Source organism: Pseudophryne corroboree, chromosome 1 (assembly GCF_028390025.1).
Source record: "Pseudophryne corroboree isolate aPseCor3 chromosome 1, aPseCor3.hap2, whole genome shotgun sequence".
Classification (NCBI taxonomy): domain Eukaryota; kingdom Metazoa; phylum Chordata; class Amphibia; order Anura; family Myobatrachidae; genus Pseudophryne; species Pseudophryne corroboree.
In genome coordinates this window covers 241,077,270-241,102,164 of record NC_086444.1, presented here as the reverse complement: position 1 = coordinate 241,102,164, position 24,895 = coordinate 241,077,270, and the positions used below count along the sequence as shown (strand labels likewise).

Genomic DNA, 24,895 nt, shown 5'->3' with positions numbered 1-24,895 from the left:
TGAACCATGGTAGCAATAACCTTCTTGGAAAGGCCCCTGTGAGCTAGGATGTTCCGCTCAACCTACATGCCGTTAAACGAAGTCGCCGTAAGTCCGGGTAGACGAATGGCCCTTGTTGAAGAAGATCTCTTCTTAGTGGCAGAGGCCAAGGGTCTTCGACAGACATGTCAAGAAGATCCGTGTACGACGCCCTCCGAGGCCAATCCGGGGCAATCAGAATTGCCTGGACTCCCAGATTTCTGACTCGCTTGAGCACCCTTGGAAGCAACGGAAACGGAGGAAACAGGCAGACCAGCCGGTAAGGCCAAGGCGACGTCAGTGCATCTACTGCCCCCGCCTGAGGGACCCTGGTTCGTGAGCAATACCAGTGAAGCTTGTTGAGTCGAGAAACCATCATGTCTATTTGTGGGCAGAAATTGTAAAATGATGAAAAACAGGCGCTCTCTAAAGTATTAAAACTTTAAAAGATGATGCAAATACACTCCAATCATTGTGGATTCCTCCAGATCAGTGCACCGGTGTTAACACAGGGTTGAAAAGACACTTACATAAAAGTTCAACCTCGCGTTCCTATAAAGGTATCTTTGAACCGTGCTGGATGAAATCAATCCTATCACAGATAATGGTCACACAGAATGACACTTACATTTGAATTCAGTCCCGAATGCACTGAAAGGTATCTTTCAAACGACCCTCATACGTGTTGGACAAGAAGCAGCCAAACCGATGTGTATAAAAAATACACTGGTTTTATTCATAAAATGAAACAAACATGAAAACTGCAGCAACAACGTCCCGTAAAAGGTAGGTGTTCGTCACAGCATGGATAACTTCAACGCGTTTCAAGTATTCTCTCCCCTTTGTCAAGAAGTGCTGTGAGGGTCCTGGCATTCCTGGATTTATCCTAAGGTGTTATTGATCACATGACAGACTTAACCAATCCTGGATAAAGTCCAATCTCCTAAAAATATGTAGCACCTGATGCATCTATACACACATCCTAACGCTACAGAATCCAAACTGAAGCATATTACATAAAAACAGATATCACAACAATACATAAAAAAATGCATACATGAATAAAAATACACGTATTTCATGAGCACTGCACAGAACTTCGGTCACCCGAAGTATTCACCCGATAGCAAAGCGGTCATGCAAACTCCATTTATTCATGAAACACAACTTAAATAATTAATTGTAATCGTGTATGCGGACAAAACCATGCACGGGCTAGAATATCTAATATTAAACCGGGGGAATTAATCGACCCGATGTTTAAATAAAAAAAAGTCACTATAATAACGGCCGCACAAAATGTCCTGAAGTAAGTGATCTAATCAGGCGTGTGGATTATCTTAAACACACCTTGGTTGCTATTTGTGGGCAGCCCCACCCGTTGATGATCTGCTGAAACACCTGATGGTGGAGCCCCCCACTCCCACGGGTGGAGAACATGACGGCTTAGGAAGTCCGCTTCCCAGTTGTCCACTCCCGGAATGAAGATTGCTGACATTGCTCTTGCATTTCTTTCCGCCCAGAGGAGTATCTTTGACACCTTTCGCATGCAGGCTCTGTTTTTTGTCCCTCCTTACTGACTGATGTACGCCACTGCTGTGGCGTTGTCCGACTGTACTTGGATCGCGTGATCCCTAAGCAGAGGAGAGGCCTGAAGCAGAGCATTGTAGATCGCCCGAAGTTCCAGAATGTTAATCGAAAGGAGGGCTTTGTGGGCTGACCACCTGCCCTGGAAATGAGCCCCTTGGGTGACAGCTCTCCATCCTCTCAGACTCGCATCCGTCGTGAGGAGGATCCAGTCCTGAAAACTCCGGCCCTCCAGGAGTTTGAACGACTGCAGCCACCATAGGAGGGAAATCCTGGCCTGAGGTGACAACCGTATCATCCGGTGCATCTGTAGATGTGATCCAGACCACTTGCTCAGGAGATCCAATTGAAATGTTCTGGCATGGAACCTCCCATATTGGATCGCCTCGTATAATGCAACCATCTTCCCCAAAAATCTTATGCAAAGACGGATGGATACTCGAGCAGGTCGGAGCATCATACGGACCATCTCCTGAAGTGTTCTCGCTTTGTCCTCCAGGAGGAACAGCTTCTGGGCCACAGTATCCAGTAACATCCCCAGGAACAGGAGCCGCTGAATTGGCTCCAGGTGGGACTTCTGTAAATTGAGAATCCACCCATGGTGTGACAGAGGTTGGATAGTGTGGTCGATATAGAGCAATAAAAGCTCCCTGGATCTTGCTTTTATCAGGAGATCGTCCAGGTAAGGGACAACATTGACCCCTTAGATCCGTAGCTGGAACATCATCTCCGCCATTACCTTTGTGAATACCCTCGGAGCTGTGGACAGGCTGAAGGGCAGTGCCTGGAACTGGTAGTGATCGTCCAGTAGGGCAAACCTCAGATAAGCCTGATGAGGTGGCCAAATTGGAATATGAAGGTAGGCGTCCTTGATATCCAAGGAAACCATGAATTCCTGTAATTCCAGGCCCGCAATCACTGCTCTCAAGGTTTCCATTTTGAACTTGAAAACCTTCAGGTAAGGGTTCAAGGACTTTAGATTCAAAATGGGTCAAAATGGGTCTTACTGAACCGTCCGGCTCCGGTACCACAAACAGGTTGGAATAATAACCCTTTCCTCGTTGTGGTATTGGTACTGGAACAATGACGTGGGACTGGACCAACTTTTGGATGGCCTGTTGCAACGTAACTTGCGTATCCTCCAAAGCTGGTAAGCTTGATTTGAAAAATCGTCAGGGAGGAGCACCGTCGAACTCCAGCTTGTAGCCCTGAGAAATGAGGTCCTTGACCCAGGTATCCTGGCAGGAAAACTCCCAGACGCGGCTAAAGTGATGCAGTTGAGCTCCCACCTCGAGATCCCCTCAGAGTGGGTGGGCACCGTCATGCTGAGGACTTAGTGGAAGCAGAACTGGTGCTCTGTTCCTGAGAACCGGTGTTTGCAGGTCTTCTTGTCTTACCTCTGGTGTCTCTAACCGCATTGGTGGCACCTCTGGCCCTAGATCGAAATCTGTTAGACCGAAAGGACTGAACAGACGGCCATGGGTAGGAACGCCTAGCCGGCGGGGCCCCAGAGGGGACAAACGTGGATTTCCCTGCAGTGACTTTGGAAATCCACGTATCCAACTCAACACCAAAGAGTCATTCCCCAGAAAAGGGGAGAGATTCCACACTGCGCTTGGATTCTGCATCCGCTATCCACTGACGCAACCACAAGGCCCTGCGTGCCGACACTGCCATGGCAAAAGTCCTAGCATTAATATTGCCCATCTCCATGAGCAAGTCACACAAGACGCGTGCAGTGTTCTGAATGTGCTTCAGGAGAGTCACTGTAGTGACCAGAGGCATATCCCCGGAGAGGCCCTCCTGAATTTGAGAAGCCCACGTGTGAATGGCATGGGTCATCCAGCAACCCGCTATGACTGGCCTTTGTGATACCCCTGCTGCCGTGTACATAGACATTGTGTAAGCTCTTTTTTCCTGTCCCCAAGGTCCTTTATGGTAAAGGAGCCCGGGGCAGACAGCACCGCCTTATTGACAGTCGAGAGACTGGTACGTTAACTCCTGGGGGTTCTTCCCAGAATTTCCTACCTTCAGGAGCAAATGGGAAAGTGTGCAAAAAATAAGATTTTACTCACCGGTAAATCTATTTCTCGTAGTCCGTAGTGGATGCTGGGGACTCCGTAAGGACCATGGGGAATAGATGGCTCCGCAGGAGACTGGGCACATCGAAAGAAAGATTTAGGACTATCTGGTGTGCACTGGCTCCTCCCCCTATGACCCTCCTCCAAGCCTCAGTTAGGAACTGTGCCCGGAAGAGCTGACACAATATGGAAGGATTTTGAATCCCGGGTAAGACTCATACCAGCCACACCAATCACACCATATAACACGTGATAGGAACCCCGGTTAACAGTATGATAACAATTGGAGCCTCTGAAGAGATGGCTCACAACAAAACCCGATTTTTGTAACAATAACTATGTACAAGTATTGCAGACAATCCGCACTTGGGATGGGCGCCCAGCATCCACTACGGACTACGAGAAATAGATTTACCGGTGAGTAAAATCTTATTTTCTCTGACGTCCTAGTGGATGCTGGGGACTCCGTAAGGACCATGGGGATTATACCAAAGCTCCCAAACGGGCGGGAGAGTGCGGATGACTCTGCAGCACCGAATGAGAGAACTCCAGGTCCTCCTCAGCCAGGGAATCAAATTTGTAGAATTTAGCAAACGTGTTTGCCCCTGACCAAGTAGCTGCTCGGCAAAGTTGTAAAGCCGAGACCCCTCGGGCAGCCGCCCAAGATGAGCCCACCTTCCTTGTGGAATGGGCTTTTATTGATTTAGGCTGCGGTAATCCTACCGCAGAATGCGCCAGCTGAATAGTGCTACAAATCCAGCGCGCAATAGACTGCTTAGAAGCAGGAGCACCCAGCTTGTTGGGTGCATACAGGATAAACAGCGAGTCAGTTTTTCTGACTCCAGCCGTCCTGGAAACATAAATTTTCAGGGCCCTGACTACGTCCAGCAACTTGGAATCCTCCAAGTCCCTAGTAGCCGCAGGCACCACAATAGGTTGGTTCAAGTGAAAAGCTGAGACCACCTTCGGGAGAAACTGAGGACGAGTCCTCAATTCTGCCCTATCCATCTGGAAAATCAGATAAGGGCTTTTTCAAGACAAAGCCGCCAAATCTGAAACCCGCCTGGCCGAAGCCAGGGCCAACAGTATGACCACTTTCCACGTGAGATAATTTAATTCCACAGTCTTAAGTGGTTCGAACCAATGTGATTTCAGGGATGCCAAAACCACATTGAGATCCCAAGGTGCCACTGGGGGCACAAAAGGAGGCTGAATATGCAGAACTCCTTTGACAAAAGTCTGAACTTCAGGCAGTGAAGCCAGTTCTTTCTGGAAGAAAATCAACAGAGCCGAAATCTGGACCTTGATGGACCCCAATTTGAGGCCCAACGTCACCCCTGCTTGCCGGAAGTGTAGGAATCGACCCAGTTGAAATTCCTCCTTCGGGGCCTTCATGGCCTCACACCAAGCAACATATTTCCGCCAAATGTGGTAATAATGTCTTGCGGTGACATCCTTCCTGGCTTTGATCAGGGTAGGGATGACTTCCTCCGGAATACCCTTTTCCTTTAGGATCCGGTGTTCAACCGCCATGCCGTCAAACGCAGCCGCGGTAAGTCTTGGAACAGACAGGGTCCCTGCTGCAGCAGGTCTTGTCTGAGCGGCAGAGGCTAAGGGTCCTCTGCCAGCATCTCTTGAAGTTCCGGGTACCAAGCTCTTCTTGGCCAATCCGGAACCATGAGTATGGTTTTCACTCCTCGCATTCTTATTATTCTCAGCACCCTGGGTATGAGAGGTAGAGGAGGAAACACATAAACCGACTGGTACACCCACGGTGTCACTAGAGCGTCCACAGCGATCGCCTGAGGGTCCCTTGACCTGGCACAATATCTTTTCAACTTTTTGTTGAGGCGGGACGCCATCATGTCCACCCGTGGTCATTCCCAACGGTTTACCCGCATTTGGAAAACTTCTGGAAGAAGTCCCCATTCTCCCGGGTGTAGGGCGCCCATCGGAGAATCCTTGTGGCTTCTGCCATCGCCATCCTGCTTCTTGTGCCGCCCTGTCTGTTTACATGGGCGACCGCCGTGATGTTGTCTGAACGGATCAGTACCGGCTGGTTTTGAAGCAGGGGCCTTGCTTGGCTTAGGGCATTGTAAATGGCCCTTAGCTCCAGAATAATTATGTGAAGCGAAATCTCCTTGGAAATTTCTTCCCTGTGTGACTGCACCCCAGCCCCGAAGGCTGGCCTCCGTGGTCACCAGGACCCAGTCCTGTATTCCGAATCTGCGGCCCTCTAGTAGATGAGCCCTCTGCAGCCACCACAGCAGCGACACCCTGTTTCTTGCCGACAGGGTTATCCGCTGTTGTATCTGTAGATGGGACCCGGACCATTTGTCCCACAGGTCCCACTGGAACGTCCTTGCGTGGAACCTTCCGAATGGAATTATGCTTCGTACGAAGCTACCATTTTTTCCAGGACTCGTGTGCTTCCACTGTAAGAAACACTCTTTTCTGGTCTGTGTCCAGAATCATTCCCAGGAACAGAAGACGTGTCGTCGGGACCAGCTGTGACTTTGGAATATTGAGAATCCAGTCGTGCTGTTGTAGCACTTCCCGAGAGAGTGCTACCCCTACTACCAACTGTTCTTTGGACCTCGCCTTTATCAGGAGATCGTCCAAGTACGGGATAATAAAAACTTCCTTCTTGCGAAGGAGTATCATCATTTCGGCCGTTACCTTGGTAAAGACCTTCGGTGCCGTGGACAACTCCAACGGCAGCGTCTGGAACTGATAGTGACAGTCCTGTACCACACATCTGAGGTACTCCTGGTGAGGAGGGTAAATGGGGACATGCAGGTACGCATCCTTGATGTCCAGGGAGACCCTGTAATCCCCCTCGTCCAGGCTCGTAATAACCGCCCTGAGCGATTCCATCTCGAACTTGAATCTTCTGATATAAAAGTTCAAGTATTTTAATTTTAAGATGGGTCTCACCGAACCGTTCTGTTTCGGTACCACAACCATTGTGGAATAGTAACCCCTTCCTTGCTGAAGGAGGGGCACCTTGACAATCACTTGTTGTGATTATAGTGTTGAATAGCCACCAACACCGCCTCCCTGGCAGAGGGAGGTGCCGGTAAGGCAGATTTTAGGAAACGGCGGGGGGAAGAACGTCTCGAACTCCAGCCTGTACCCCTGAGATACTACTTGAAGGACCCAGGGATCTATGTGAGAGAGCCCACTGGGCGCTGAAATTTCTGAGACGGGCCCCCACCGTACCCGGGTCCGCCTGAGCAGCCCCAGCGTCATGCTGTGGACTTACCGGACGCAGGGAGGACTTCTGCTCTTGGGAACTAGCTGTGCGCTGCAGCTTTTTCCTCTACCTTTGCCTCTCGGCAGAAAGGATGAGCCTCTAGCCCTCTTGCTTTTCTGGGGCCGAAAGGACTGTACTTGATGATACGGTGCTTTCCTTTGTTGTGGGGTAGCCTGTGGCAAAAAAGTCGATTTCCCAGCAGTAGCTGTGGAAACGAGGTCTGAAAGACCATCCCCAAACAGTTTTACCCCCTTATAGGGCAAAACTTCCATGTGCCGATTCGAGTCGGCATCGCCTGACCATTGCCGAGTCCATAACCCCCGTCTGGCGGCAATGGACCTAGCGCTTATTTTTGATGCCAGCCGGCAAATATCCCTCTGTGCATCACGCATGTATAAGACCACGTCTTTTATATGCTCTATTGTCAGCAAAATATTGTCCCTATCCATAGTTATTTTCCGACAGGGAATCTGACCACGCAGCAGGAGCACTGCACATCCATGCCGAAGCAATGGCTGGTCGCAATATAATGCCCGAGTGTGTGACTATATCTTTCAGGGTAACCCCCTGCTTTTTATCAGCAGCTTCCTTCAGGGCGGCCGGAGACGGTAGTGCCACCTTTTCTGATAAGCGTGTAAGCGCTGTATCTACCCTATGGGGTGTTTCCCAACGTGACCTATCCTCTGGCGGGAAAGGGTACGCTGCCAATAACCGTTTAGAAATTATCAATTTCTTACCGGGGGAAGACCACGCTTCCTCACACACCTCATTTAATTTCTCAGATGCCGGAAAACTACTGGTAGTTTTCTGTCACCAAACATAATACCCTTTTATGTGGTACCTGGGGTATTATCATAAATGTGTAATACATTTTTTATTGCCTCAATCATGTAACGGGTGGACCTATTTGGAGGGTACACTAGTCTCATCGTCGTCGACACTGGAGTCGGTATCCGTGTCGACATCTGTTTCTGCCATCTGAGGTAGCGGGCGTTTTTAGAGCCCCCCATGACATTTGAGACGCTGAAACAGGCACAAGCTGAGTAGCCGGCTGTTCTGTGTCGTCGACCTTTTGTGTAAGGAGTTGACACTTTCACGTAATCCTTCCATAAGTCCAACCACACCTGTGTCGATCCCGCAGGGGGTGACATCACATTTACAGGCATTCGCTCCGCCTCCACATCATTATCCTCCTCATACATGTCGACACAGCCGTACCGACACACAGCATACACACAGGGAATGCTCTGACAGAGGACAGGACCCCACAAAGCCCTTTGGGGAGACAGAGGGAGAGTATGCCAGCACACACCAGGGCGCTATATATCACAGGGATATCACATATAAAGAGTGTTTTCCCTTATAGCTGCCTATATATATTGTATACTGCGCCTAAATTGTGCCCCCCCTCTCTTTTTAACCCTTTCTGTAGTGTATTGACTGCAGGGGAGAGCCAGGGAGCTTCCCTCCAACGGAGCTGTGAGGGAAAAATGGCGCCAGTGTGCTGAAGGAGATAGCTCCGCCCCTTTTTCGCGGACTTTCTCCCGCATTTTTATGGATTCTGGCAGGGGTTAAAAAGCACCTATATAGCCTCTGGGGCTATATATGGTGCCAGTTTGCCAGCCAAGGTGTCAGTATTGCTGCTCAGGGCGCCCCCCCCAGCGCCCTGCACCCATCAGTGACCGGAGTGTGAGGTGTGCATGAGGAGCAATGGCGCACAGCTGCAGTGCTGTGCGCTACCTTGGAGAAGACAGAAGTCTTCAGCCGCTGATTTTCCGGACCACCTTCTTGCTTCTGGCTCTGTAAGGGGGACGGCGGCGCGGCTCCGGGAACGGACGACGAGGTCGGGTCCTGTGTTCGATCCCTCTGGAGCTAATGGTGTCCAGTAGCCTAAGAAGCCCAAGCTACCACCACTTAGGTAGGTTCGCTTCTTCTCCCCTTAGTCCCTCGATGCAGTGAGCCTGTTGCCAGCAGGTCTCACTGAAAATAAAAAACCTAACAAACACTTTCTTCCTAGGAGCTCAGGAGAGCCCCTAGTGTGCATCCAGCTCAGCCGGGCATAGAAATCTAACTGAGGCTTGGAGGAGGGTCATAGGGGGAGGAGCCAGTGCACACCAGATAGTCCTAAATCTTTCTTTAGATGTGCCCAGTCTCCTGCGGAGCCGTCTATTCCCCATGGTCCTTACGGAGTCCCCAGCATCCACTAGGACGTCAGAGAAATCTTTTTGACAATTGGTATTTCTTGTCTGGATTTTTCCAGGCTAACTTAAATAGGTCATCTAAGTCTGCAGAATCAGGAAAGGTGACATTAGGCTTGTTTTGTGTAAAGAAAAACGACTGCTGTGACGCAGCGTCCTCTAGAGGGAGCTTTAACACGTACCGTATAGCCAGAATGAAGGGTTCAATACCCTGAGCAGAAGCGGAATCCCCACTAACGGAATCCAAGTCATCCCCATCTTCCTGTATATCCTCATCTGGATCAGATAGTAAGGCAGGTAAACCCCCGCTTTTGTGGTCCTGAGTTAGAGAGGGGGTCTGTGTAACATTTGCCCTAGCAGCTGTCTGCAACAGCCTGTTGTAGTAGCTGAGTTTTCTGAACATTAGCAGTGAGTTGTGATGACATATCAGACGTCATATTCTTAAGGGCCCCTAGCCAGGATTGCTCTTGACCCTCTCCCCCAGCCCCCTCACTGAGTTGTGAAGATTGGTTGCATTGTTCATATGAAACAATCAGATGATAAGGGAGAGAATCTGGTGAGGCACACACTGCATAGTTTTTGTTTACCCATGTTCACAGTAAATTTACAATGACATACACATACACACAGACAGTAAAACTTATCAAGCCTGCCCTTACTGTATGCGAGAGAGAGACATACAGAGAGAAGATCAGCACACGCACACCCCAGCTACTCAGCCCCAGTGAGGCTGTCAGCTTATTATATCACAGTGAAACACTAATGATTTCTGTCCTGCATAGTACACAGATTGTGTACAATAGCGGCTCTCCCCCTTGTACACCATGTACCAGTTTTCCAGCGTTTTCTGAATGTCAGGAGCAGCTGTGTGTGCCTGCTGGTGTAGTAAACAGAGGAAGGCACCAAAATGCCGCTGGTCCCGCTCTGAGGTAGCTCCGACTCCCCAATGGCGCCGAAGCTACAAAGTTTATTTATACTGGCAATGTCTCCTTAAGTGCTTAAAAACATCACACAAGTGGTAGTTTAAGCCACCGCTAGCAACTGTACACAGGGGGCTCTAGCGGGCCCCCCCAGGAGGGTCCCGTATGCCATGCCCACGTTCAGCCGCACCTTGAACCGGGGGACCCCTAGCGGGGCCCACGGTTTGTACTCACCACTGTCGTCACCTTAAGGCATCTCTTAGGGGTGTGCGGAGTGCTGTGATTGCGACAGCTAAAGCGCACTCCCCCACTAAACAAACAACCTCTCAGGACGGTGGTCCTGAAGCGGGGAAGAGGCTCTGACACCTCGCAAGTCTGGTGACCATCCCCGCCCTAACTCCCACGGCGCAGGTATGCTGTTGCCCAAACAGCATAGAAAAAATAATAAAAATGTAAAAGAAACTGAAGAAAACTCTCTCTTTTGCGACATATCATGGCCTGGTTACTATCTGTGTCTGGGAGAAAATATCCTTGCCTCCCTGCTGTGGTGTGAAAGGAGGAAGTATCAGTGGAACCAGACCTACTTCCTGCTGCTGCACTACAAGAAGGTAACATCAGGGCCTGTGGTAATCCTATGAACACACCAATGATTACAAAAAATAAGAATTTACTTACCGATAATTCTATTTCTCATAGTCCGTAGTGGATGCTGGGAACTCCGTAAGGACCATGGGGAATAGCGGCTCCGCAGGAGACTGGGCACAAAAGTAAAAGCTTTCTGACTAGCTGGTGTGCACTGGCTCCTCCCCCTATGACCCTCCTCCAAGTCTCAGTTAGGATACTGTGCCCGGACGAGCGTACATAATAAGGAAGGATCTTGAATCCCGGGTAAGACTCATACCAGCCACACCAATCACACCGTACAACTTGTGATCTGAACCCAGTTAACAGTATGATAAACGTAGGAGCCTCTGAAAAGATGGCTCACAACAATAAACAACCCGATTTTTGTAACAATAACTATATACAAGTATTGCAGACAATCCGCACTTGGGATGGGCGCCCAGCATCCACTACGGACTATGAGAAATAGAATTATCGGTAAGTAAATTCTTATTTTCTCTGACGGTCTAGTGGATGCTGGGAACTCCGTAAGGACCATGGGGATTATACCAAAGCTCCCAAACGGGCGGGAGAGTGCGGATGACTCTGCAGCACCGAATGAGAGAACTCCAGGTCCTCCTCAGCCAGGGTATCAAATTTGTAGAATTTAGCAAACGTGTTTGCCCCTGACCAAGTAGCAGCTCGGCAAAGTTGTAAAGCCGAGACCCCTCGGGCAGCCGCCCAAGATGAGCCCACTTTCCTTGTGGAATGGGCTTTTACAGATTTTGGCTGTGGCAGGCCTGCCACAGAATGTGCAAGCTGAATTGTACTACAAATCCAACGAGCAATCGTCTGCTTAGAAGCAGGAGCACCCAGCTTGTTGGGTGCATACAGGATAAACAGCGAGTCAGATTTTCTGACTCCAGCCGTCCTGGAAACATATACTTTCAGGGCCCTGACTACGTCCAGCAACTTGGAGTCCTCCAAGTCCCTAGTAGCCGCAGGCACCACAATAGGCTGGTTTATGTGAAACGCTGAAACCACCTTAGGGAGAAATTGAGGGCGAGTCCTCAGTTCTGCCCTGTCTGAATGAAAAATTAGGTAAGTGCTTTTATATGACAAAGCCGCCAATTCTGAGACACGCCTGGCTGAAGCCAGGGCTAACAGCATGACCACTTTCCATGTGAGATATTTCAATTCCACAGTGGTGAGTGGTTCAAACCAATGTGATTTTAGGAGACTCAACACTACATTGAGATCCCAAGGTGCCACTGGAGGCACAAAAGGAGGCTGTATATGCAGTACCCCTTTGACAAACGTCTGAACTTCAGGCACTGAAGCCAGTTCTTTTTGGAAGAAGATCGACAGGGCCGAAATTTGAACCTTAATGGACCCTAATTTTAGGCCCATAGATAGTCCTGTTTGCAGGAAATGCAGGAAACGACCCAGTTGAAATTCCTCTGTAGGGGCCTTCCTGGCCTCACACCACGCAACATATTTTCGCCAAATGCGGTGATAATGTTTTGCGGTTACATCCTTCCTGGCCTTGACCAGGGTAGGGATGACTTCATCTGGAATGCCTTTTTCCTTCAGGATCCGGCGTTCAACCTCCATGCCGTCAAACGCAGCCGCGGTAAGTCTTGGAACAGACAAGGTCCCTGCTGGAGCAGGTCCTTCCTTAGAGGTAGAGGCCACGGGTCCTCTGTGAGCATCTCTTGAAGTTCCAGGTACCAAGTCCTTCTTGGCCAATCCGGAGCCACGAGTATAGTTCTTACTCCTCTCCGTCTTATAATTCTCAATACCTTGGGTATGAGAGGCAGAGGAGGAAACACATACACTGACTGGTACACCCACGGTGTTACCAGAGCGTCCACAGCTATTGCCTGAGGGTCCCTTGACCTGGCGCAATACCTGTCTAGTTTTTTGTTGAGGCGGGACGCCATCATGTCCACCTTTGGTTTTTCCCAACGGTTTACAATCATGTGGAAGACTTCTGGATGAAGTCCCCACTCTCCCGGGTGGAGGTCGTGTCTGCTGAGGAAGTCTGCTTCCCAGTTGTCCACTCCCGGAATGAACACTGCTGACAGTGCTATCACATGATTTTCCGCCCAGCGAAGAATCCTTGCAGCTTCTGCCATTGCCCTCCTGCTTCTTGTGCCGCCCTGTCTGTTTACGTGGGCGACTGCCGTGATGTTGTCCGATTGGATCAATACCGACTGACCCTGAAGCAGAGGCCTTGCTTGGCTTAGGGCATTGTAAATTGCCCTTAGTTCCAGGATATTTATGTGAAGAGACGTTTCCATGCTTGACCACAAGCCCTGGAAATTTCTTCCCTGTGTGACTGCTCCCCAGCCTCTCAGGCTGGCATCCGTGGTCACCAGAATCCAGTCTTGAATGCCGAATCTGCGGCCCTCTAGAAGATGAGCACTCTGCAACCACCACAGGAGAGACACCCTTGTCCTTGGAGATAGGGTTATCCGCTGATGCATCTGAAGATGCGATCCGGACCATTTGTCCAGCAGATCACACTGAAAAGTCCTTGCATGGAATCTTCCGAATGGAATCGCTTCGTAAGAAGCCACCATCTTTCCCAGGACCCTTGTGCATTGATGCACTGACACCTGTCCTGGTTTCAGGAGGTTCCTGACTAGCTCGGATAACTCCCTGGCCTTCTCCTCCGGGAGAAACACCTTTTTCTGGACTGTGTCCAGAATCATCCCTAGGAACAGTAGACGTGTTGTTGGAATCAGCTGCGATTTTGGAATATTTAGAATCCACCCGTGCTGACGTAGCACCACCTGAGATCGTGCTACTCTGACCTCTAACTGTTCCCTGGATCTTGCCCTTATCAGGAGATCGTCCAAGTAAGGGATAATTAAGACGCCTTTTCTTCGAAGAAGAATCATCATTTCGGCCATTACCTTGGTAAAGACCCGTGGTGCCGTGGACAATCCAAACGGCAGCGTCTGAAACTGATAATGACAGTTCTGTACCACAAACCTGAGGTACCCTTGGTGAGAAGGGTAGATTGGGACATGGAGATAAGCATCTTTGATGTCCAGAGACACCATATAGTCCCCTTCTTCCAGGTTCGCTATCACTGCTCTGAGTGATTCCATCTTGAATTTGAACCTTTTTATGTAAGTGTTCAATGATTTCAGATTTAAAATCGGTCTCACCGAGCCGTCCGGCTTCGGTACCACAAACAACGTGGAATAATACCCCTTTCCCTGTTGTAGGAGGGGTACCTTGATTATCACCTGCTGGGAATACAGCTTGTGAATAGCTTCCAATACTGCCTCCCTGTCGGAGGGAGACGTTGGTAGAGCAGACTTCAGGAACCGGCGAGGGGGAGACGTCTCGAATTCCAATTTGTACCCCTGTGATACTACCTGCAGGATCCAGGGGTCCACTTGCGAGTGAGCCCACTGCGCGTTGAAATTTTTGAGATGGGCCCCCACCGTGCCTGAGTCCGCTTGTAAAGCCCCAGCGTCATGCTGAAGACTTGGCAGAAGCGGGGGAGGGCTTCTGATCCTGGGAAGAGGCTGCCTGCTGCAGTCTTTTTCCCCTTCCTCTGCCCCGGGGCAGAAATGAGTGGCCTTTTGCCCGCTTGACCTTATGGGGACGAAAGGACTGAGTTTGAAAAGACGGTGTCTTTTTCTGCTGAGAGGTGACCTGGGGTAAAAAGGTGGATTTCCCAGCCGTCGCCGTGGCCACCAGGTCTGACAGACCGACCCCAAATAACTCCTCCCCTTTATACGGCAAAACTTCCATATGCCGTTTGGAATCCGCATCACCTGACCACTGTCGTGTCCATAAACTTCTTCTGGCAGAAATGGACAACGCACTTACTCTTGATGCCAGGGTGCAAATATCCCTCTGTGCATCTCGCATGTATAGTAATGCATCCTTTAAATGCTCTATAGTCAATAATATACTGTCCCTATCCAGGGTATCAATATTTTCAGTCAGGGAATCCGACCAAGCCACTCCAGCGCTGCACATCCAGGCTGAGGCGATTGCTGGTCGTAGTATAACACCAGTATGTGTGTATATACCTTTTAGGATATTTTCCAGCTTTCTATCAGCTGGTTCCTTGAGGGCGGCCGTATCAGGAGACGGTAACGCCACTTGTTTTGATAAGCGTGTGAGCGCCTTATCTACCCTAGGGGGTGTTTCCCAACGCGCCCTAACCTCTGGCGGGAAAGGGTATAATGCCAATAATTTATTAGAAATCAGCAGTTTTTTATCGGGGGAAACCCACGCTTTGTCACACACCTCATTTAATTCATCTGATTCAGGAAAAACTATGGGTAGTTTTTTCACACCCCACATAATACCCCTTTTTGTGGTACTTGTAGTATCAGAAATATTCAAAGCCTCCTTCATTGCCGTGATCATGTAACGTGTGGCCCTACTGGACATTACGTTTGTCTCGTCACCGTCGACACTGGAGTCAGTATCCGTGTCTGGGTCTGTGTCGACCATCTGAGGTAACGGGCGCTTTAGAGCCCCTGACGGTGTTTGAGACGCCTGGACAGGCACTAACTGATTTGCCGGCTGTCTCATGTCGTCAACAGTTTTTTGCAAAGTGCTGACACTGTCACGTAATTCCTTCCATACTACCATCCAGTCAGGTGTCGACTCCCTAGGGGGTGACATCACTATTACAGGCAATTGCTCCGCCTCCACATCATTTTCCTCCTCATACATGTCGACACAATCGTACCGACACACAGCACACACACAGGGAATGCTCTGATAGAGGACAGGACCCCACGAGCCCTTTGGGGAGACAGAGGGAGAGTTTGCCAGCACACACCAGAGCGCTATATATATGCAGGGATAACCTTATATAAGTGTTTCTCCCTTCTATAGCTGCTGTATATGTATTTTCTGCCAATTAGTGCCCCCCCTCTCTTGTTTTACCCTGATTCTGTAGCAGGACTGCAGGGGAGAGTCAGGGAGCCGTCCTTCCAGCGGAGCTGTGAGGGAAAATGGCGTTTGTGTGCTGAGGAGATAGGCTCCGCCCCCTTTTCGGCGGCCTTTTCTCCCGCTTTTTTTAAGAAAACTGGCAGGGGTTAAATGCATCCATATAGCCCAGGAGCTATATGTGATGCATTTCTTTAGCCATATAAGGTTTTAAACATGTTTTATTGCGTCTCAGGGCGCTCCCCCCCAGCGCCCTGCACCCTCAGTGACCGGAGTGTGAAGTGTGCTGAGAGCAATGGCGCACAGCTGCAGTGCTGTGCGCTACCTTATTGAAGACAGGAACGTCTTCTGCCGCCGATTTTTCCGGACCTCTTCGCTCTTCTGGCTCTGTAAGGGGGCCGGCGGCGCGGCTCCGGGACCCATCCAGGCTGAACCTGTGATCGTCCCTCTGGAGCTAATGTCCAGTAGCCAAGAAGCCCAATCCACTCTGCATTCAGGTGAGTTCGCTTCTTCTCCCCTTAGTCCCACGATGCAGTGAGCCTGTTGCCAGCAGGTCTCACTGAAAAAAAAAAAAAAAAAACCTATTTAAAACTTTTACTCTAAGCAGCTCTGGAGAGCTACCTAGCATGCACCCTTCTCGGCCGGGCACAAAAATCTAACTGAGGCTTGGAGGAGGGTCATAGGGGGAGGAGCCAGTGCACACCAGCTAGTCAGAAAGCTTTTACTTTTGTGCCCAGTCTCCTGCGGAGCCGCTATTCCCCATGGTCCTTACGGAGTTCCCAGCATCCACTAGGACGTCAGAGAAACATATGTTGGCAGCTATGGTAGTGGCCTTAGAACACTTGTTATAATTGTGCTCCTTTGTTTATTCTGTTATCTCTCTTATACAAGTGTACCGTCTACTATATGTAGCCAATTACTTCCAGGAGTATATAGCAAATCAAAGGGAGTTAGAGTAGTACATACATTGCTTGTGATATAGGGGGTGCATCCGACTTGATCGTAGCTGTGCTAAATTTAGCACAGCTACGATCAGGAACACAGACATGTGGGGGGACGCCCAGCACAGGGCTAGCCCGCCCCGCATGTCAGTCCCTGCCCCGTCGCTGAAGTACAAAAGCATCGCACAGTGGCGATGCTTTTGTACTTCAGGAGTAGCTCCCGACCAGCGCAGCTTTTGCGTGCTGGCTGGGAGCTACTCGTCTGCCCGGCCCGCAGCGGCTGCGTGTGATGTCACGCAGCCGTGCGGCCAGCCCCCCGCATGGTCCGGATACGCCTGCGTTGGCCGGACCCCGCCCACAAAATGGCGGCCAAATGCCGCTGTGCCTCCCCCTCCCGCCCAGCGACCGCCTCTGCCTGTCAATCAGGCAGAGCCGATCACTAGGAAACGACAGCCGTCGGCTGTCAGCCATGCGCCGGGGGCATGCGCAGTTCTGACCTGATCGCTGCGCTGCAAAGAACTGCAGCGAGCGTTCAGGCCAGAATGACCCCCCAGAGGGTCATACTCATTTATGAGAACCACTCTTATGGTGCAGCTAAGTGATGCCACGTTTTCTGGCCTGTATCAATGTCTCATTTAATTAGCAACAGATGTACAAATGGACCCATGAATTTGGAACAGTGGTGTGTACTGTAGAACCCTATATTGTGCTAATATGGATGTCCCACCCTATATAAGTGGGGGGATCTAGATACATAACCGGCAAAGCCAGAATTTGTTTTTGTTTTTGCAAAAGTTTACAAGTATACTTTTATGAATGAAAAGTCTTACCAGCAGCTTCTGGACTCGGGGATAGTCATCCTTAGTGGTGTCTGTCTCCATATCTTCCTCGTTTCTCACATCGTTAGATTTTTCACTCATCTAAAAATGTGTAAAAGAAATGGGTTATTTCTTGTTTTAAAGCCCAATCCAGGGCATTATGTAAACGGCAATCATTTACAAGGCAAAACCACGTCGGGTTTGCCTTGTAAATTATTTCTGCTTTAAAAATACGGGCAGACCCGCACAAATACCCGAACAGCCTGCACATCGCAGGCTGTTACATAATGCCCCCTATGTGATATCTGTTGTTCTTTTCCTTCTTTTTGATTACTATGAACACATCCGATAGTGTGATTTTATTTATGTTATAGATATATATTTTAAACTCTAATGTATACTAGTTTACTTAGTTTGAAACTATTTTAACCAATCAAACCTTGTATCCAATTTTATACTATGTGCCTTTCTTTCTCAATTCACGTGTCATTTATCGTTGCCTGCCGAAATCCAATTTATCTCCACAAGACTGTGTTAGCATAGTAATTGTTCTGCTCAGGCCTGTAACTATAATTTCAGAGACCAGGGTAAGAAACAGTACTGAAGCCTTCTGGCCCTCAACTGTAACCATATGAACCATAACTATTTCTTTCTCTTCACACCCTTCAGATTTACCCATCACACGGGATGCGGTCAGTTTACCTACAATCAAAATCCTGACGGTCAAACTCCCGACAAGGTCAAAACCCCAACATGGTCAAAATAGACATTTAAAATACCGACAAGGTCAAAATACAGACATTTAAAATGTCAACAGGTCAAATAGTTGACATGAGTTTTTCATGACTTTTTCATTGAAACCGACTTGTTCATACTTTACTGTCCCAGTGGACCTGGAGGGGGAATATGTGCCCGAACGCAGCGAGCCATACTAGGGGACGTGGTACACTTATACAGTGTCCATGTCGACCTATGTCGAAATACACACCAAAACTATATATGAAAATTTGTGTCGACTTTTTGACCTGTCGACATTTTAAATGTTGGTATTTTGACCATGTCGAGATTTTGACCGTCTCTCAATTGTTGTCATTATTTTGGTCGTCAGGAGTTTGATTGTAGGTATTTCATACTGAACCCCATCACACTCCTTTCCTGTCCCGTCATCTGTCCTGCATGCATGTAGACATACTGTAAATGCAGCATCAACACCATTCAGACAAGTTCACAAATTTAGTATATATATATATATATATATATATATATAAAAAATAAGATTTTACTTACCGGTAAATCTATTTCTCGTAGTCCGTAGAGGATGCTGGGGACTCCGTAAGGACCATGGGGAATAGACGGGCTCCGCAGGAGATAGGGCACTTTAAGAAAGCTTTGGATTCTGGGTGTGCACTGGCTCCTCCCTCTATGTCCCTCCTCCAGACCTCAGTTAGAGAAACTGTGCCCAGAGGAGATGAACAGTACGAGGAAAGGATTTTTGTAAATCTAAGGGCAAGATTCATACCAGCCACACCAATCACACCGTATAACTTGTGATAAACTACCCAGTTAACAGTATGAACAATAACATAGCCTCGGTTCAAACCCGATCAACTATAACATAACCCTTATGTAAGCAATAACTATATACAAGTCTTGCAGAAGAAGTCCGCACTTGGGATGGTTGCCCAGCATCCTCTACGGACTACGAGAAATAGATTTACCGGTAAGTAAAATCTTATTTTCTCTAACGTCCTAGAGGATGCTGGGGACTCCGTAAGGACCATGGGGATTATACCAAAGCTCCCAAACGGGCGGGAGAGTGCGGATGACTCTGCAGCACCGACTGAGCAAACAGGAGGTCCTCCTCAGCCAGGGTATCAAACTTATAGAACTTTGCAAAGGTGTTTGACCCCGACCAAGTAGCAGCTCGGCACAGTTGTAGTGCCGATACCCCTCGGGCAGCCGCCCAAGAAAAGCCCACCTTCCTAGTGGAATGGGCCTTAACCGATTTAGGCAATGGCAATCCTGCCGAAGAATGCGCCTGCTGAATCGTGTCACAGATCCAGCGAGCAATAGTCTGCTTTGAAGCAGGAGCGCCAACCTTGTTGGCCGCATACAGAACAAACAGAGCTTCGGTCTTCCTGATCCTAGCCGTTCTGGTCACATAAATCTTCAAAGCCCTGACCACATCCAGGGACTCGGAATCCTCCAAGTCCCGTGTAGCCACAGGCACGACAATAGGTTGGTTCATATGAAAAGATGAGACCACCTTGGGCAGAAATTGAGGACGAGTCCTCAACTCTGCCCTATCCACGTGAAAAATAAGGTATGGGCTTTTATATGATAAAGCCGCCAATTCCGAAACCCGCCTTGCAGAAGCTAAGGCCAACAACATGACCACTTTCCAAGTGAGGTATTTCAACTCTACTGTTTTGAGTGGTTCAAACCAAGGTGACTTGAGGAAACTTAATCCCACATTAAGGTCCCAAGGCGCCACCGGAGGTACAAAGGGAGGCTGAATATGCAGCACGCCCTTCACAAAAGTCTGTACTTCAGGAAGAGAAGCCAATTCTCTTTGAAAGAAAATGGATAAGGCCGAAATTTGAACCTTTATGGACCCTAATTTTAGGCCCAAATTCACTCCCGTTTGAAGTAAGTGAAGCAGACGGCCCAACTGGAACTCCTCCGTAGGAGCAGTTCTGGCCTCACACCAAGAAACATATTTTCGCCATATACGGTGATAATGTTTCGACGTCACGTCCTTCCTAGCCTTGATCAGGGTAGGAATTACCTCCTCCGGAATCCCTTTTTCGCTAGGATCCGGCGTTCAACCGCCATGCCGTCAAACGCAGCCGCGGTAAGTCTTGGAACAGACAGGGCCCCTGCTGCAGCAGGTCCTGCCTTAGAGGAAGAGGCCACGGATCTTCTGTGAGCAACTCTTGCAGATCCGGATACCAAGTCCTCCTTGGCCAATCTGGAACAATGAGGATTGTTCTGACCCTTCTTATTCTTATTATCCTCAACACCTTGGGTATGAGAGGAAGAGGAGGAAACACATAGACCGATCTAAACACCCAAGGTGTCACCAGAGCGTCTACCACAACCGCCTGAGGGTCTCTTGACCTGGCGCAATACCTCTTTAGCTTTTTGTTGAGGCGGGACGCCATCATGTCTATCTGAGGCAGTCCCCACCGATTCGTGATCTGTGTGAAGACTTCTTGATGAAGTCCCCACTCTCCCGGATGCAGGTCGTGCCTGCTGAGAAAGTCCGCCTCCCAGTTGTCCACCCCCGGGATGAACACTGCTGATAGTGCGCTTACATGGCCTTCCGCCCAGAGTAGAATCCTGGTCGCCTCTGCCATGGCCACTCTGCTCCTTGTGCCGCCTTGACGGTTTACATGAGCCACTGCCGTGACATTGTCTGACTGAATCAGAACCGGTTTGTTCCGAAGCCATTCCTCCGCTTGGCGTAGGGCGTTGTATATGGCCCTCAACTCCAGGACATTGATGTGGAGACAAGTCTCTAGGCTTGACCAGAGACCCTGGAAATTTCTTCCTAGTACGACAGCTCCCCAACCTCGGAGGCTCGCGTCTGTGGTCACCAGGACCCAGTCCTGAATGCTGAACCTGCGACCCTCCAGGAGGTGAGCACTGCGCAGCCACCACAGGAGAGACACTGTCGGGTCGACAAGAGTCGCCTAGCAGAAATAGACATAGCGTTTATTCTGGAGCTTAGTAAACAAATGTCTCTCTGAGCATTCCTCATATACAAGGCAGCATCTCTGATATGCTCAATGGTCATTAGAATGGTATCCCTATCTAAGGTGTCAATCTCCGTAGATAAGGAGTCTGCCCAAGCCACGACAGCACTACAAACCCAGGCCGACGCCATGGCCGGTCTAACGATAGTTCCTGAATGTGTTTAAATGTGCTTCATGGTAATTTCCTGCTTGCGATCAGCAGGATCCTTGAGGGAAGCAGTATCCGGAGAAGGCAGTGCCACCTTCTTGGATAAGCGTGTCAGTGCCTTGTCTACTTTAGGCAAAGATTCCCATCGTATCCTATCGTTCTGTGGAAAAGGATACGCCATAAGAATCCTTTTGGGAACATGTAGTCTCCTATCCGGAGACTCCCAAGCCTTTTCGCACAATTCACTTAGCTCAAATGAGGACGGAAACGTGACCTCAGGCTTTTTCCCTTTATACATGTGAACCCTCGTGTAAGGGACAGGGGGTTCCTCAGTGATATGCAAAACCTCTTTTATGGCAATAATCATGTATCGAATACCCTTTGCCACCTTCGGCTGTAATTTTGCATCCTCATAGTCGACACTAGAGTCAGTATCTGTGTCGGTATCTGTGTCAGCGACCTGGGATATGGGGCGCTTTTGAGACCCTGAAGGTCCTGGCGCCACAGGGACAGGCACGGTCTGGCTACCTGACTGATCCCTAGCCTCAGCCTTGTCTAACCTTTTATGCAGGAGATTCACATTTGCATTTAAGACATTCAGCATATCCACCTAGTCCGGTGTCGGCGTTGCCGACGGCGACCTGACATTCAAACACTCCCCCTCCACATTAAGCGAGCCTTCCTCGTCAAACATGTCGACACACACGTACCGACACACTTCATACACACAGGGAAACTCTTTTCTGAAGACAGTATCCCCTTTAAGGCCCTTTGGAGAGACAGAGAGAGAGTATGCCAGCACACACCCCAGCGCAATGACCCTGGAGACCAACACAAAATGTTTTTCCCCAGCAGCGCTGTATAATATCTTATCCGCCAATTATGTGCCCCCCCCCCCCTCTTTTAAACACCCCTTCACCGTGTGTAAGCAGGGGAGAGTCCGGGGAGCTTCCTCTCAGCTTTCTGTGGAGAGAAAAATGGCGCTGGTGAGTGTTGAGGGAGAAGCCCCGCCCCCTCGGCGGCGGGCTTCGGTCCCGCTCAAATTTGTGTAAAAATGTCGGGTGCTCTTTTATATACATGTACAGTGCCCAGCTGTACATGTATATACCTTTTTGCCATGTTTTGAGGTGTTATTATTGCTGCCCAGGGCGCCCCCCCTGCGCCCTGCACCCATACAGTGACCGGAGTGTGTGAGGTGTGTGGAGCAATGACGCACAGCTGCGGTGCTGTGCGTTACCTCAGTGAAGCCGCTGAAGGCTTCTGCCGCCTGAGACGTCTTCTTGCTTCTGTTCTTCTGGCTCTGTGAGGAGAACGGCGGCGTGGCTCCGGGGGTGGACGCCCAGGACGAACCTGTGTTCACCCACTCTGGAGCTAATGGTGTCCAGTAGCCGAGGAAGCAGATCCTATCATTTAACTAAGTCTGCTCCTCTCTCCCCAGTCCCTCGATGCAGGGAGCCTGTTGCCAGCAGTGCTCCCTGTAAAAATAGAAAAATCCAAACAAAAATGCTTTCTAATGCAAAGAACTCAGGAGAGCTCCCTGCAGTGCGCCCATCTTCCTCTGGGCACAGTGTAAAACTGAGGTCTGGAGGAGGGACATAGAGGGAGGAGCCAGTGCACACCCAGAATCCAAAGCTTTCTTAAAGTGCCCTATCTCCTGCGGAGCCCGTCTATTCCCCATGGTCCTTACGGAGTCCCCAGCATCCTCTAGGACGTTAGAGAAATATATATTGCTGCAGTGTGTCCGGCACTCCCATAAAAATGTTACCTTGACCCGGTGCCCTCACAATGTTGAATAAACATATACAGGCAGAAGTGTGGCACTCAGGGCTCAGGATGAAGAATGAAATCAGCGACAACCACGTCAGCAACCTTTCGTTAATAGACTGAAACGTTGCTGACGTGGTTGTCGCTGATTTCATTCTTCATCCTGAGCCCTGAGTGCCACACTTCTGCCTGTGTGTGTGTGTATATATATATATATATATATATATATACACACTGCTCAAAAAAAATAAAGGGAACACTTAAACAACACAATGTAGCTCCAAGTCAATCACACTTCTGTGAAATCAAACTCTCCACTTAGGAAGCAGCACTGATTGACAATCAATTTCACATGCTGTTGTGCAAATGGAATAGACTACAGGTGAAAATTAAAGGCAATTAGCAAGACACCCCCAATAAAGGAGTTGTTCTGCAGGTGGTGACCACAGACCACTTCTCAGCTCCTATGCTTTCTGGCTGATGTTTTGGTTACTTTTGAAAGCTGGCGGTGCTTTCACTTTAGTGGTAGCATGAGACAGAGTCTACAACCCACACAAGTGGCTCAGGTAGTGCAGCTCATCCAGGATGGCACATCAATGCGAGCTGTGGCAGGAAGGTTTGCTGTGTCTGTCAGTGTAGTGTCCAGAGCATGGAGGCGCTACCAGGAGACAGGCCAGTACATCAGGAGACGTGGAGGAGGCCGTAGGAGGGCAACAACCCAGCAGGACCGCTACCTCCGCCTTTGTGCGAGGAGGAACAGGAGGAGCATTGCCAGAGCCCTGCAAAATGACCTCCAGCAAGCCACAAATGTGCATGTGTCTACTCAAACGATCAGAAAAAGACTCCATGAGGGTGGTATGAGGGCCCGACGTCCACAGGTGAGGATTGTGCTTACAGCCCAACACCGTGCAGGACGTTTGGCATTTGCCAGAGAACACCAAGATTGGCAAATTCGCCACTGGCGCCCTGTGCTCTTCACAGATGAAAGCAGGTTCTCACTGAGCACGTGACAGACTCTGGAGACGCCAAGGAGAACGTTCTGCTGCCTGCAACATCCTCCAGTATGACCGGTTTGGCAGTGGGTCAGTAATGGTGTGGGGTGGCATTTCTTTGGGGGGCCGCACAGCCCTCCATGTGCTCGTCAGAGGTAGCCTGACTGCCATTAGGTACCGAGATGAGATCCTCAGACCCCTTCTGAGACCATATGCTGGTGCGGTTGGCCCTGGGTTCCTCCTAATGCAAGACAATGCTAGACCTCATGTGGCTGGAGTGTCAGCAGTTCCTGCAAGACGAAGGCATTGATACTATAGACTGGCCCGCCCGTTCCATAAGACCTGAATCCAATTGAGCACATCTGGGACATCATGTCTCCCTCCATCCACCAACGCCACGTTGCACCACACACTGTCCAGGAGTTGGCAGATGCTTTAGTCCAGGTCTGGGAGGAGATCCCTCAGGAGACCATCCGCCACCTCATCAGGAGCATACCCAGGCATTGTAGGGAGGTCATACAGGCACAGGGAGGCCACACACACTACTGAGCCTCATTTTGACTTGTTTTAAGGACATTACATCAAAGTTGGATCAGCCTGTAGTGTGTTTTTCCACTTTAATTTTGAGTGTGACTCCAAATCCAGACCTCCATGGGTTAATAAATTTGATTTCCATTGATAATTTTTGTGTGATTTTGTTGTCAGCACATTCAACTATGTAAAGAACAAAGTATTTAATGAGAATATTTAATTCATTCAGATCTAGGATGTGTTGTTTAAGTGTTCCCTTTATTTTTTTGAGCAGTATATATATATATATATATATATATATATATATAAAACCAAAGGAGAGATGGCCCTGCTCGTGATCATTTGGGG

General features: G+C 49.3%; 1 protein-coding gene across 1 annotated transcript in view; it reads right to left on the bottom strand.

The window, feature by feature from the left end:
• The window catches only part of ARL14EPL (ADP ribosylation factor like GTPase 14 effector protein like), a 116,639-nt gene that overhangs the window by 76,089 nt on the left and 15,655 nt on the right, over positions 1-24,895 (bottom strand). The window contains exon 2 of the mRNA XM_063964164.1: positions 17,367-17,456. Within this exon, the coding sequence (XP_063820234.1) occupies positions 17,367-17,456 (90 nt within the window). The remainder of the gene's footprint in view (positions 1-17,366; positions 17,457-24,895) is intronic.